At 37.8% G+C, this 16,734-nt stretch overlaps 1 protein-coding gene across 1 annotated transcript in view; it reads right to left on the bottom strand.

The window, feature by feature from the left end:
* Positions 1 to 16,734, bottom strand: part of ANK2 (ankyrin 2, neuronal) — a 514,556-nt gene that overhangs the window by 93,416 nt on the left and 404,406 nt on the right. Inside the window, exon 23 of the mRNA XM_006872258.1 lies at positions 11,229 to 11,301. Within this exon, the coding sequence (XP_006872320.1) occupies positions 11,229 to 11,301 (73 nt within the window). The remainder of the gene's footprint in view (positions 1 to 11,228; positions 11,302 to 16,734) is intronic.

Here is a 16,734-nt window from a genome sequence, read left to right as displayed (position 1 = left end):
GCTCCGCGGGAGAAAGATGAGGCTTTCTACTCCCGTAAGGATTTACACCCTCGAAACCCTGTACAGGGTCGCTATGGGTCGGAACCGACTCGACGGCACTTAACAACAACAACAACAACTCGCTTACAGAATGCTAAGTAGAACAACCTGGCAATTACAAATTTTCATGCTGGTGAGTAATGGCAAACGCCATATAAAAATGAGATCAAGAAGATGAGACATGCTGTCAGAGAGCCTGAAGGACTCATTTTCACATTTTTCCTACTATTTTTTCCTCTCTTGGTAAACATTTATGTAAGTGTGTCTTTATGAGTCAAATAAATTGGCCACCTATTTATTTATTTCTGAAAGAAAAAAAAAACAAAAACAGAAATCCAAGATCAATTCTAAGAATAAGTTTACCAAAACAGGCATTTTCTACTTAGGGTATAAGTCTAAACTATTTTTAGAAAACAATATTAAAACTTTGTTCATATTTAAGAAAACTCCACCTCTGTTTAAGAGAGTGATTGGATGCAGAATCTATAACCTAATACAGGCATAATTTAAGCTGTACTTATGGATCCCTTGAGAAAGAGGCCAAAAAAGATGATTTAAAACCCAAGTTGCACTCAAAAAATTAAAAACAAAATAACCCATGACCCAGCAATTACTACTAAGTAAATGAAGGGGCTTCAAAATGTTTTTGGAAAAAATCCATTAGCTTTTAAGTCCACTAAAATTGAGTCCATGAATATTTTAAAGTCCCTTTATATACCCATAGATGTTGTTTAGTGCTGCAGACTCAGTTCTGATTCCAAGTAGTCACACAAACAGACACATGTGCTCACCTACGGAGTCCTGTGAGCACAGTGGTTACGAGTCGGGCTTCTAATCCAGTGGTCAGCAGTTTGAAACTACCAGCAGTTCCATGGGAGAAAGAGGAGGCTTTTTGTTCCCATAAAAATTTACAGCCTTGGAAATCCTATATAGGGCTGCTATGAGTCAGAACCAACTCCACAGCACACAACCACCCCCACCCCCATGGAGTCCTGGTGTGGCGCTGTAGGATAATACACTGGAAAAAAAGGTCAGTTTGAACCTCAAGGTTGTTGGTTCAAATTCACCAGCTGCTCAGAGTCACTATGAGTTAGAACAGACTCGACAACACTTAATAACAACAACAACATGTTCACAGCAGCACAATTCATAATAACAGAACAGTGAAACAACCTAAGAGTCCACCAATGGATGAATGGATAAACAAAATAAGGTATATATATACAATGGAATACTATTCAGCTGTACAGAAAAAGTCTTGATTCATGCTATGACACAGATGAACCTCGAAGACATTATTCTGAGTGAAATAAGTCAGTCATGAAAGAATACATACAAGAACAAAAGCTGCATGACCACATTCATATGAAATTACAAGAACAAGAAAATATAGAGAGACTAATGGCCCTGGTGTGGTGCTGTAGGATAAACAACGAAATGGTAACTACAAGGTCGGCAATTCAAACCTACCAGTTGCTATCAAAAATCTTATACAGGGTTACTATAACTTGGAACTGACTTGCAGGCAGACGACAACAACAAAATAATGGTTATCTTGTGGCTATTAGGAAGGGAGGGAAAGAGGGAATCATTAAATGGGAAGTAGTGAGTTAATGTTTATGGTGATGGGAAAATTGGTGTTGATTAAGGGTAACACAGCTTAACCAACGTAACTGATATCATGAAGTTGTACACAAGAAAAAGAGTGAAATTGTAACTGTTGCATTATATATAACTTTACAATAGCAAAAAAAGAAGAACCAGCTGCTGAGACTACTTTAGGTACAACCAACCAAACACTTCATGGAATTCATTCTCTTGGTTTGAAGGCTTAGGGTTGTGGCTTGTGGGGATTGTCCAGCCAATTGGTCTGTTTTTAGAGCTTCTGTTCGACCCTCCAGTTGGTGAATAGCGCCTGGGATTTTAAAAACTTTCTAGGGGCCATCCAAGCTACAACAGTGTGCCTCTATTTGTGTAGAGTAACACATGAAAAAGCCTCAGGAATCCAAGAAGGAACTTGGCTACATTTCTACTTGCCTCCATTTTGCTATGAGACCAGAAGAACTGGATGGTTCCTGACTTCCATGGCCAAAGGTTTTGATCTAACACTCAATACTTTTTTTTAATCAAATAACACTAGCATGCTAAGGTCGTGCAGTGGATCTGTAGGATAAATACTGGACTGCTAAGCAGAAGGTCAGTAGTTGGAGCCCATCAGTCATTCTGGAGAAGAAAGATGAGAGTTTCTGTTCACCTAAAAGATTTATAGCCTCAGAAATCCAGGGTCTCTATGAGTCAAAATGGCCTCAAAGGCAATTAACCACAATAACAACAACACTAGCATTCTACATTCTTTTAACAACCATGCCATCCCTCCTCTCCTGAGGTATTTTCATAAGCATAAGCTATAGGATAAGCACCAGACTGCTAACTGCAAGTTTGGCAGTTCAAACTCAAGCTTGCAATGCCTACACAGAGTGGCTATGACTCATAAGCCAATCAATGGCATTTAACAATAACAAAATTAGCATATCACACTTATGAAAATACTTCATAGAGGAAGGTACCTCTGGCAAAACAAAAAACAGACCAGACATGCTATTTCTGTAAAAATGAGGTAGATGAGTCCTAACCAAATGGGTGGACAATGTGCTAAGGAATCTCCAATTTCTAACAAAATCCAGACTTACTGATTCCATTGAAGTTGGAGAGATCCCTGAATCTGTTACCTTGAGAAAACATCTGAACTTTGAACGAAAACCATTAAAGTCATCTTCAAACTAAACAGTAGTTTAGCTGAATTAGTAAAGAATGTTAGCTTAATCATTGTGTTTTTTTTTAAAATTATTTTTAAAAAATGGCAATAATAACTCTACAGCACAGATGAGTGGTTTATGGGGTAATGAGTCTAAGTTAATAGAGATGAAACATATAGCCAGAGATAGAGAGAATGGTAACACAACATGAAGAATGGAACCAATGTTATTAAAATGTACATGTAGAAAGTATTACATGGGTATATGATCTGCTGTGTATATTTTCACCAAAAAAAATAAATTTTTTAAAAACCACGTTGGCTTGAATTTATACAACTTCTCTTATCTTTTTGTTTCTCTCTGCATATTTCTTTTTCCCACGTTGCCATCTCCTCTTCCCATTCCAAACAAGTCAATATAAGTGATCTTTCTCCTGGGTAAATTTCCAGCTACCACTCAGGTAAGGAGTTCTGGTGTGGCGCTGTAGGATAAGAACTTGACCATGAGGTCGGTTTGAACTGCAAGGTTGGTGATTCAAACTCACTATGGGTTGGAACTGACTCAAAGGCACTTAATAGCAACCACAGCACCCTATTAAGGGCATCCAGTCCCTCCTAAGAAGTAGTTTGCATTTCCATTTCATCTCGCTTCTCCTAATCTACCAGTACTCACCGCAGACTTTTGAACAGCTAAAATGGTCAGAGGGAGCAAATGCCATACAAAATAATTAAGTTTTTGGTTCTTTAAAGCACTCAAAACTCCTTAATAAAATAATGCTTGCATTTAAAGCTTTAGCATAGTGTTACGAAATGGGCTGCTAACCTCAGGGTCAGCAGTTTGAAACTACCAGCTGTTCTGTTGGAGAAAGATGAGGTTTTCTGCTCCCGTAAATATTTGCAACCTCGGAAACCCTGTGTAGGGTCACTATGAATCAGAACCAACTCCACGGTACTTAACAACAACAACATAGTCATCTCTTGATGGGTAGAAGATTTGTAAGGGTGAATGAAAGAAAAGGAGAAAATAAACAGAAATGGACAGACAAGTTGGAATCATTTAAAGTTTAAAGAAGCGGGCACAGTTTTTAAGTTTTATCTTGTAGAACATGCAAATGAACTATGTGAACCAGACCTCTAAAACACATTAAATCTTATCAGAAGGTACAAAAAAGCAATTTGCAGAATACATTTTTAATCAAATATGTGTGACTCTGGTACAAGTCAAGATACAATTTAAAATACCTCTTATTATACTGAATTCTTGAGACATTGGATGTCCTTTATATTCTCATTCTTTGCATTCCAATGGATTAGTTACAATGTTAACTGACTAATACAGTTACTGTGTAAAACATCTCCTCCTGGGCTCAGTGTTAATTAAAGTGAAATCTACGGGGTTTAGAGACACTTGTAAGATACCCATTAGACTGGTAGCCATAATGTCTGCAGTTCAAACCCATCAACTGCTCTTGGAAACCCTATACAGAGCTGCTATAAGTAGGAACTGACTGGAATGCACACAACAACATGGCCTTTAAGTATATATGCTGATATCTTGATTATGCTTCAGAAATTACCCAATGAAGCTAAGACCGTATGGTGAGTAGTTCCTAACCTAATATTTAAAATTATCTGGAACTGTGCCAGTTTGGGGACTAATCTTGCCAGTGCCATCATAAAACATCTGTTTCTGAACACCCGTGGAAAAAAGTATATTACACAATAGTGCAATCATATGGAGCTCTGGTAGCGTAGTGGTTACGAATCGGGCTGCTAACCTCAAGGTCGGTGGTTCGAAACTACCAGCTGTTCTGTGGGAAAAAGATGAGGCTTTCTGCTCCCGCAAGGATTTACAGCCTCGGAAACCCTGTGCAGGGTCGCTATGGGTCGGAAGTGACTCCACCGTACTTAACAACAAGCGCGATCACGAGAGGGAAAGTAGAAAAGTCTACTGAAATTGGTACAAGATGAAATATTAGTTTTGGGAAAATAAAAATTGCCCAATTTAATACGTACTTAGAAAATACGGGTGTAGCTCAAAGATTCTTTTTAAATTAATACGCCCATACAATAAGACAATTTTATTCTGGTCTTCTACTTTGGTTGTTAATCCTAGTGCTGTCAAATCGGTTCTGACTCATAGCGACCCTGTATAGGGTTTCTGAGGAGCTGCTGCCGAGTTTGAACTGCCGGCCTTGCAGTCCAGCGCATTATCCTGCAGCACCACACCAAGATTCCTATTTTGGTAGAGTGGTGACATTCTGCCAGTTCATGGCTAACCTACACCCCTGCCTTTGAATTCTCATCCCCTGTCCCCATCATCTTACTTTACCTTCATCATCAACCTCACTCTTTTGTCAACATCCTGTCCTTCCAAAGAGGTAGAGGCATAGTGACCCTGTTTAGGGTTTCCTAGTAGCAACTGGTAAGCTTGAACCACCAACCTTGAAGTTAAAACTGATCTTGCAGTCCAGTACCTTAACCCACGGCACCACACCAGGAAACTATTAAACACAGACTTGGTAATTTTAGCAAATAAGCAGTGGCCAAAAGGTAATTCCCTTTTTGGATATCTACCCTCCTTAATTTCTCAGACACTAAACCTGTCCTATTTTCCCCCTATCTCTTTTAGGCTTTTTCCTAGTCTCCATTCCTTTCAATGTTTCCTATATGACATATCATCATGTTAGGACTTGTATGACCATACACATACTAATTAAACATAAAGTTATATCCAACCCAGACCCCTCTCATGAACTCCAGACCCATATTTCAATCACTGTTAAGTTATAAGATGGGACTCAAGGGTGTGTAACAGTTCAAAATACCTGTAGAAATGTGACTTCAGCATTCCATTTTCTAAAGATTTGTGAAGGGTGGTTTGTACACACTTCACTCACAAAGTCTTTGGAGTGAAGTATCGGTATGAAATAAGGAGGTGCATCTGTCGTTTCCTTTGACACACTCATTTCTAGTGTGAACATGAGATACTTAGTAAGGTTTCAGGTTTCCATTAGTTTCCAGTATCTCAGCCGGAAAGCTGCTTGTTGATAGGAGAGAGCCTAGTGACATTTCAGAAAATCTCTTTCTGCTTGTCAGGATGGGAACCCTTGGGACTGTTTCCCTTAGTTTATTCCTGTGCTCTGGAGATCTTTATCCTACAGAGGCTGGTCATGGTTAAATGTACCACTAAATATAAACTACAGTATAGTTTTCAGATATCAAAACATCAGAATCTTTACTTAAGATAAAAAGCTTGTAATATATTGATTCTTTGCAGTTTGTAGGAAACAGTATTCATAACATTGTTTCAAATACCAGATGAGAACCATGACAAACCTTAAATCCTAAAACACTGAGTCAGAACTCTACTAAATAGGTTATTGTTGCTATGTGCTGTCGAGTTGGTTCTGATTCATAGTGACCCAGTTCAAATGGCTTTGTACTAATGCATTAACCCACAGCGCCACCACATATGCATGTGAAAATTGGACAGTGTATAAGGAAGACCATAGAAGAAGTGATGCACTTGAGTTATGGTGGTAGAGGAGAATATTGAAAGTACCATGGACAGCCAAGAGCAAACAGATCTGTATTGGAAGAATGCACGCAGAATGCTCCTTGGAAGCCAGGAGGGCCAGATATCGTCTCTCATACTTCAGACGTATTATCAGGAAGGACCATTCACTGGAGAAGAATATCATGTTTGGTAAAGTGGAGGGTCAGAGAAAAAGAGGAAGACCCCCAATGAGATGGATTGGCACAGTGGCAGCAGCAATGGGCTCAAGCATAGCAATGTTTGTGAGGTTGGCCCAGGACCGGGCAGTGTTTTGTTTTGTTGTGCAAAGTTGCTATAAGTTGAAACTGGCTCAATGGCACCTAACAATAACAACAACAACTAAGTCTTAGTCTCTTTACTTGAACAAATCAGCAAACAAAAAGTGTGTGTGGGGGGGGTGATCCCTCGCCTATTTCATGTGGCTGTTATGGTGACTATATGAGAATTGTACATAGTATTGTAGATAATTAGTGATTGCTTTCCTTTCCCTCAAATATCTGCTTCCTGCCCATTTCTTCCCTGGACACTCCAGTGTGCCTATGCTATTTAATCTCTGTTTCAAAAGCAGATTTAATTGTTTTCAATCATTAATCAAAATTCTTTATTGTATTCTAATTTCTCAGCCATTATTGTCACAAATACAAACATTGCCCAACTGAGCCCATCTATTTCTACACACCAGCTTAACAGAATGACTACATTATTTTGCTATTCTATGTGTCTATATTGTACTTCCCTATCTCAGGGCCTTCATATACTGCTCCTTCTTCACTCCCTGAAGCATGTGCTACTCTTCTATGAATTGCTTTGTTGTTGTTGTTGTGTGCTGTTGAGTTCGTTCTAACTCCTGGTGACTCTGTATAGGATTTCCAAGAAGCAGCTGGTGGATTTGAATGGCCAATCTTGTGGCTAGCAGTGCAGAGTTTATCATATACTGCCACACCAGGACTCAGTAAATTCATGGCACTATGTCAAATGTTTTCTTCCTCTGCAGATATGAAAAGCTGATGATATAAAACCAAACAAAACCCTACTGCCAGAGAGTCAATTCCAACTCACAATGACTCTGTGTAGGATTTCTGAGACTGTAAATCTTTAGAGGAGTAGAAGGACTCATCTTTCTCTCACGAACTGAGTTTGAATGGCTGACCTTATGTTTAGCATGTGAGTGCTTATCCTACAGTACCTTTAGTTATATTTGCTTAATTTATAATACATCAGTACCCATCTGCTACTTTGTAATACTGCAGTCGTTTCTTTTTGTTGCTATGGTGCTGAAAGTTATGTCACTGGTATTTCAAATACCAGCAGTGTCACCCACAGTGGGCAGGTTTCTGCAGAAATTCCAAACAAGAGCAAGCTAGGAAGGTTAGGAAGAAAGTTCTGAAAACTGCTAATGAAATCTCCATGGATCACAACGGACTATGGTCTGTTATACTCCTGGAAAATGAGCTCCCTAGGCTGGGAGGCAGAGAAAAGGAGGAAGACCCCCAACAAGATAGACTGGCCATCGATGGACTCAAGCGTGGCAATAGTAGTGAGGTTGGCCCAGGATCGGGCAGTGTTTCGTTCTGCTGTGCATAAGGTCGCTATGGGTCAGTACTGACTCGATGGTACCTAACAACAACAGGTTGGAAGGCAGAATTCCAGTGTGGTGCTGTAGGAAAAGCACTGAACTGCGAACTGCAAGGTTAGCAGTCCAAACCCACCAGTGCTTCCTTGGAAACCCTATACAGGGTGACTCTAAGTCAGAACCGACTTGACGATAGACAACAATAGGCTAGATGGTGGAGCCCTGGTGGCACTATAGGATAAGCACTGGGCTGCTAACCTTAAAACCCACCAGTTGCTCCATGGGAGAAAGAAGAGACTTTCTGTTCTCATAAAGATTTACAACCTCAGAAACCCTATACAGGGTCTCTACACATCAGCCTGACTCAATGGTAGTGTGTTTTTATTTTATTTTTTGAGTTTAGAAGGCACTCAAAACACACAGTGGTCACAGAGTATTATCATGAAGATGGCACAGATGTTTTATTCTGCTGTACATAGAGTGACCTCAAGTTAGAGTCAACTCAATGGCAACAGCACATTTATACAGGGTTCTTCTAACATGTATATGGTTCTTGAAGGTATGTACAATGTTCACTTTAATTAGCCTGTGATGGATTAATGTACCAGACTGCAAAGCCGTTTGAACTGCAAGGTCAGCGGTTCAAGCTCACCAGCTGCTCCTCAAAAACCCTATACAGGGTTGCTTTGGGTCGGAACCGACTCTACAGCACTTCACAACAACAACAACCAGTTATATGGTTTTGCACATAATAGCACCACACTGACAACTTGTTGATTGGTTTCTTGACTGTGCAATGCTGACTGTTTCTTGCAACAAGTTAGCCTGAAGGATAGCTTAGCTTGAATGTTGTTGTTAAGTGTCATCAAGTCAGTTCTGACTCATAGTGGTACAGGGTTTCCAGGATTGGCTGGTGGATTTGAATATGCTATGCTACATTAAAATTGTAGAGCCTTATGAAAAATCATATAGAGCACACAGTCCCACTCTGAAACATACTGGCTTGTTTTGTTTGCTTTTGTAGAGTAAGCATGAAACAGCAATGGCAGATTCCATGAAAACAATTTAACATTAAAAAACAATAAGGGTTGGTAACGTCAACTATTTGAATTCCTTCATATTAAATCCTTTACATGAAAAAAGTTACTTCAAAATATATCTTTTAAATGAAAGCTATTCATCATGCATTTCTTTCATGGGAAACAAAATGTTTATAAGTATTTACTTTTTCTAAAAACAGAAACTTTTTTTGGTCACTGTATAGGAGATATTCTTGATCATTATCCAATATTCCTCTCAAACTGTAAGTTCTCATAAATAAGCTAATAAGTAACAGTCTTTTAAGAATTCACAGCATGTCACATTTAGATATTTTATATAGTGGTTGTTGTTGTTGTTTGCCGTGGAGTCGGTTCCGACTCATAGCGACCCTACACAGGGTTTCCAAGGCTGTAAATCTTTACAGGAGCAGACTGCCTCATCTTTCTCCCGCAGAACCACTGGTAGTTTCGAACTGCTGACCTTGCAGCTCACAGCCCGATTCATAACCACTACACTACCATATAGTGGTAGGTCCAAGAAACAGTTGCATATAAGTGGAAGTGCTAAGAACTCAATAAATACTTCAAATATCTTAGCTATTGGAATTCTTCTGAAACTGTGTTGTAAATAAGAATTCTTTTTAATTAAACAATAATTATATGCTTCATTTGACTTTTAATTTAGATTTTCACTTAATGTATTTGGTTAAAGCAGTATTCCTTGTACTTTGAAACCTTCTTACTAAAAAAGAGTATCATATTGTTCATTTTCCCCTTTATATGCCAAATTTCACCTTACCTATTTTTAAAGACTATTTTGTCTCTATTTCTAGCTACTACCACTACTGTTTTAATTACCATACTGGTGTGGCACTGTAGGATCAGTACTAGTCTGCGAACCACAAGGTTGGCAGTTCAAACCCACCAGCTGCTCCTCGGAAACGCTGTACAGGGTCGCTATGAATCAGAACTGACTCAACAGCACTTAACAACAACAAACAATTAATTTAAAATTCTTACCACACTTTTCTTCCTCCAAGAATGATGACATGACAAGAATGCTGCATTCATTTCATGCAGTCTAACTTAATTATTAACATGTTCATGCTTATTTAGTGTCAGCTTTATAAAGAATGATTTTTTTTCTCTAAGGTTATATTTTAAGAAGAAATACAAGTTTTGACAAAGTATTCACATAATGTTCATTAGATTATTTAGTAATGTTAATATATGTCAATAATAACTGTGAAATCATCAACAATATTAGAAATTTGCAGCTTTATGCCACCAAGCTAACACACAAGTCAACACTCAAACGCACACCTATACAAGCCCACTCATATTAAACGTGTAATTTCAAAAAGGAACAGATTATTAGTACAGACACCCAGATTTCAGATTTAAGTATTAAGCAAGTCCTTTCTATTGAGTAAATAAAAATAAATAGACAAGAAAAGCTTTCACTCCAACCATGTCCTCTAATGGTACCTGAATCACTAAATGCTTCCCCATGAATAAAGTGGTCACCAAAATGTTTTAAAGCTGTTCAATACACAAATGAAGATAAAAAAGATGATCCCACAAAATAAAATATATAAATGCTAAAAATTAATTGACAACAATTAGGATGAAACATGAAGTTATTTTAGCAAATACCAGTAATATAGTTATACAGTAAATACAAGTTACATAACTTTGACAGTGCCTTTGAAATTATTCACAATAATGCATTAGTCTAAAATTGTTCATTCTTCTCATAAATTCTTATAAAACTTGAACCAATTTAATGCTTATCACCAATATGTGATTTAACAAATTGATTCTAAATAAGCACATCTCATGTATCCCTTTGGTAAGGAATGTGGTTTTGTTGCTTCTTATTTTTAGATATTTTAATAAAAATATATTTTAACATAAATAAAATATAAATTAATTATTATTAAAGCCACGGAAACCCTATACAGGGTCGCTATGAGTCAGAACCAACTAGATGGCACTTAACATAATACTGGGTAGCATTTATTTCTCTTCCCCCCTGCAACTTCCACTTTCCAGTTCTTGTATTTAATAAGACACTAAAGATAATACCAAGAGAAAACATACTATTCTGAACTCCCACGCTTTTTGAATAGCTGCAGTTATTCTGAAAGCTAAGATACTGCCATCCACACCCACTGCACCAGCTTGTCCCTGATAGAAAGGATAGTTTTCCCTTGTTTAAAAGCCTAACTGATAACATAGAAGGTTTGGTAACACTCTTACCCTCTTCATCAGAAACATCAAGAACCTCAGTCATCGTCTCAGGAACATTCAGCTTATGTTTTTCAGTGATTGTCTGGAAAGACAAAATCATCAATGCTCAAGTTAACAACAAAACAAAACCAAGGGTCACAAGACTTGCCAGGGAAGCCACAGTCAATAGTAGTAGCAGCAGGACACCAGGCACTGAACGTTCTATCTTTTGCACACATATATGCAGAAGCTTATTTTTTTTAACTGTCTCTCATGAAATCTCATTTGTTCTTTCTTTAGATAAATGCTCAGTGAAATAGTACAAGAGAAATGGTTTCTCATTTGAAACAGATTATTTAGCAGTAACAGTTATAATTAGTCATATTGGGAAACTAGATTAATGTTTTCAGGACCTCATTAAAATTAATTAAGTAATGTATTTAGAAAGCTTTTAAAAGAAATAATGGGCATATGCAATTTATTCAAAGCAAAACCATTGCAAAATAAGTTACACAGTGGGAAAGGCACAAGGCATTTGGAGAGAAAATGTAACATATCTTCTGGGATTAGGGGATCAAGAGTAGAGAATCAATCTTTGTATTATGTCATCGGGCTACAATTCTGATTTGTTGCTTATTTGCTTTCCATGAATATTTCCAAATCCACTTCCCTTGTTTTCTGATGTATAGTGTAAAGTTGAGACCAGGCTCTGGAATACAGTTGCCTGGGCTCAAATTCAAACCTCATCACGTCTAAATTCTGAGGCATTGGAAATCCCCTAATCTCTAAATGTTTCAATTTCCTCATCTCAAAAACAAGGATACTAGTAGTACTTCACAGGGTTGTTAAGAGAGTTAAGTGAAATGTCTACTACCATATCACAGTATTTATCATATGAAGCACTCAATAAACACTGCTCACTGCCATCACAGTGATCCTGATTGGGTTTCTGCAGCTGTACTCTTTACAGGAAACAGAAAGCCTCATCTTTCTCCCATGGAGAAGCTGGTGGGTTTGAATTGTCAACCTTGAAGTTAGCAGTTCAGTGCTTATAATTTTATTGTAATTCAATATTACATTAATTTTTAAATGAAGGGGCTCTTGACTTTTTAGTCATTCATGCACTCAGAGATATCTGAGGAGCAACTACACGTCAGGTACTGTTCTAGACAGCAATGCATGACAGTGATTTAAAAAAATAAAGATAAAAATCCAAGTCTCATGACTTTAAATATCACCTAAAGATTGTTAACTCTAAAACTCATTATCTCTAGGTTGGTTTTGGACTCCTGGTGTGTTACTGTAGGATCAATATTGGACTGTGAACCACCAGGTTAGCAGTTCAAACCCACCAGCGGCTCCTCGGAAACCCTATACATGGTCGCTATGGGTCAGAATAGACTCAGTGACACTCAACAGCAGCAACACACATCTTGGTATTAACATTAAGTGAATTCACTACAGTATTCATATGTGTGAACATTTAATATGTGTGAAGCACTGTGAAGACTTAAAAGTTTAATTCCTTGAACGTATGTATAAACTTTTCAATTAAAGTCACTAAATACAATAAATAAGTCGTCTAGTTTTTAAGTTATGCTACACAAGTACTGGAGTCCTGGTGTGGTGCTGTGGGTTAATGAGCTAGACTGCAAAGTTGTCTGAACTGCAAGGTCGGTGGTTCAAGCTCAACAGTCGCTCCTAAGAAACCACGGTTGCCAGAACCAAGTCAACAGTACTTAACAACAACACAGGTACTGGGAAGCATGGTGGCTCTGGATAAACACTGGACTGCAATTCACAAATTGAGCAGTTCAAGTCCACCAGTAGCTTCACAGGATAAAGATGAGACTTTGTGCTCCTGCAAAGATTTGTTGTTCTTAGGTGTTGTTGAGTTGGTTCCAACCCATATCGACCCTATGCACAACAGAATGAAATACTGCCTGATGCTGTGCCATCCTCACAGTATTATTATGTTTGAATCCATTGTGCTGTTACTGTATAAATCCATTTCATTGGGAGCATTTCTCTTTTTTGCTAACTCTCTACTTTACTAAGCATGACGTACGTCCTTTACCATAGACTGATCCTTCCTGAGAAAATGTGTAAAGAATGAGAGACAGTCGCACCATGCTGGCTTTCATAGAGCATCCTGGCTGCATGTCTTCCAAGATAAATTTGTTCAATTTTGCTGTCAGCCAATAGTACTTTCAATATTCTTTGACAACACCATAATTCTAAGGCATTCTTTCTTCTTTGGTCTTCCTTATTCATGATCCACATTTCACAACCATATGAGGTGAATGAAAATACCATGGCTTAGGTAACTCTTCAAACTGACATCTTTGTTCTTGAACACTTTAAAGAAGTCTTGTGCATAAGATTTGCCTAATGCAATTCATGCCGTGGTTTCTTGACTACTGCTTTCATGAGAGTTGATTGTAGATCCAAGCAAAAAGAAGTCTTTGACAATGACAATCTTTTTTTCATTTATCATGATGTTATTTATTGATGCAGTTATGCGGATTTTTGCTTTCTTTACATTGAGGTGTAATCCAGTGCAATCAAAGCTGTAGTCTTTTATCTTTATCAATAAGTATTTTAAGTCTTCTTTGCTTCTGGAAAGCTGAGTTGAGTCATCTGCTTATCACAGGTTATTAATGAGTCTTCCTTCAATACTGATGCCACATTCTTTTTCATATAATACAGCTTCTCAGATTACTTCCTTAGTTTACAGATTGAATAAATATGGTGAAAGAACACAACTTTGGTGCACACCTTTCCTGATTCTAAACCATTTAGTACTCCCTTACTCAGTTCTAACAATTGCCTCTTAGTCTATGTACAGGTTCCTCATGAGTACAACTAAGTGATCTAGAATTACCATTTTTAACAATGCTATCCATAGTCGGTTATGGCGTACAAAGTCAAATTCCTTTGCATAGTCAATAAAGCACAACTAAACATCTTTCTGGTATTCCCTGCTTTCAGTCAAGATCCATCTGTCATCAACAATAATATTCCACATCCTCTTTTAAATCCAGCTAGAATTTCTGGAGCTCCCTGTTATCTTCAGCAAAATTTGGCTTGCATGGGATATTAATGATATTGTTCTATGATTACCACATTCCACTAGGTCACCTTTCTTTGAAATGGGCACATATATAGATCTCTTCCAGTCAGTTAGCCAGGTAACCGTCGTCCATAGAAGTCCATTAGCATAGAAGAGTGAGTACTCCCAGCACTGTACAAGTTTGTGGAAAGATTTCTATTTGCATTCTGTCACTTACCGGAGCCTTGTTTTCTGCCAATGCCTTCAGCACAGTTTGGACTGCTTCCTTCAATACACATTTTATTATAATACTTGACTTTGTCTTCTTTAATTGATGTTTGAAATTTTCTGTTCAGCTCTTTTACTTCCTCATTTCTTCCAGTCACTTTAGTTGGTTTTTTCTACCTTTTTCATGACCTTTTGCTTTTGTAATGAATGATGTTCCTGATATCATCCCACAACTCTTTTGGTTTTCTGTCACTCGTGTCTAATGCATCAAATTTGTTTTTGAGATGATCTCTAAATTCAAAGACATATTTTGGCTTTTGTGAACTTGAACTTCAGTCTGAACTTGTTGTTGTGGTTATGTGCCGTGGAGTTGGTTCCAACTCATAGCAACCTAGTACAGGGTTTCTGAGGCTGTAAGTCTTTACGGGAGCAGAAAGCCTCATCTTTCACCCACAGAACAGCTGGTAGTTTCAAATTGATGACCCTGAGGTTAGCAGCCAGATTCATACCCACTACACTACCAGAACTTGTATATGATTAATTGATGGTCTGTTCCACATTTGGCCCCTGGTCTAGTTTGGGCTGATGAACTTCTGCATTGTCTCTTCCCACAGATGTAGTCAATTTGATACCGGTGTATTCCATCTAGTAAGGTCCAAATGTTGAAAATATATATTTTCATTGAATAAGTCATAGGTCTTACAAAATTCTATATGCAATCTCCAGCTTTGTTTCTATATCATATTTTCAACTACTGATCCTTCCTCTGTTTCCAACTTTCACATTCCAACCACCAGTAATATCAGGGTAAAGAAGTCAGTAAAACTTCAATTTTATCATCACTGACTTAAATGGTTAGTGCGTAAATCTGAGTAATAGTGATGTTAACTGGTCTTCCTTGTAGATGTATGGATATTATCCTATCATAGACAGCATCATAATTCAGGATAGCTCTTGAATGGCCCTTTTGAGATGAATGCGATACTATTCATCTTTAATTTGTTGCTTTCAACACAGTAAACCACATGATTGTGGGATTCAAGATGGCCAATGCAAGTCTAGTTCAATTCACTAATGCTTACTGTACCAATCTATTTGTGTTCCATTTCATTTTTGATGACTTCCAAGTTTTCTAGATTCATACTTTGTATATTCTACATTCCGATTATTAATGGGTACTTGCAGTTGTTTCTTCTCATTTTGAGTTATTCTCCATGAGAAAATGCAGGTCTTGAAAGAGCTGATTCATTCATTTTATATGGTCAGCACTTCTTTGAGGAGGCAGCCCTTCTTTGGTAGTATTTTGAGTGCTTTCTAACTTGAGGGATTCATCTTCCAGCACTACACCTGACAATGTTTTACTATTATTCATAAGGTTTTCCATTGCTAACCATTCAGAAGAGGTCATCCTCTCCTTTCAGTCTGTGTTAGTCTGAAAGTCCACTGAAACATGTCCATGGTGGGTTACCCTGCTGGTATTTACAATATCAGGGGCATAGCTTCCAACATCACAATAACACACAAGCCACCACAGTACCACAAACTGAGAGAGAAATGGTCATCTATAAATAACAGAGAACTTCAAATATATTTGCAAGGAAATTTAACCAATAGATTACTTTAAAAACACTACTATGCTCATTCATATACAATGTAGGAAGGTAAGTAAAAAAGTATTGCTACAAAATCATTGAAACCTTCATTTAATAAAAATATCAAAATATGCTCCAAGACACACAGGCACACTCAAACTTACAGATAGTACTCATATGACCTAGCCTCGATGGCTTGATGATCAGAACTCGACTAAAGTAAGATAAAAAAGAAAACAATTTTTCATAAAGGAAACAAGAGTAAATTGCTACAATTTGATGAACCTGACCTATATTCATGGAGTTTGTAACTCAAAACACCAACAGAGAGGGAAAGAGTCTTCACATCAAGTATCAATGCTATTCCCTCTGTATACAGGGTAGATAGAGACGGGCAACTTAAACATTGGCTACCTAAAATGAGGGGGCAATAAAGGTACGAAGTGACTGGCTTACAAGGTTTCAAGAGGGAGTTTAGTTTAAGAGTGTGTGGGGGAAGATAGAATCCCCACTGAATAGTTTTCATCTTGTCTAGATGGGTGTGGTAAAAAGAGATGGGGATAAGATGCTTTTGATTCTTATGATTGCAACTGTCAGAAATTGTAAAGGTAGAAGTTTTGTAACAAAAATGGGGGATAGTTAATCTTACAGTCCAGAAACAGAG

Source organism: Chrysochloris asiatica, unplaced genomic scaffold, assembly GCF_000296735.1.
Source record: "Chrysochloris asiatica unplaced genomic scaffold, ChrAsi1.0 scaffold00188, whole genome shotgun sequence".
In the NCBI taxonomy this organism is placed as follows: Eukaryota; Metazoa; Chordata; class Mammalia; order Afrosoricida; family Chrysochloridae; genus Chrysochloris; species Chrysochloris asiatica.
This window is presented reverse-complemented; position numbering and strand designations above follow the sequence as displayed.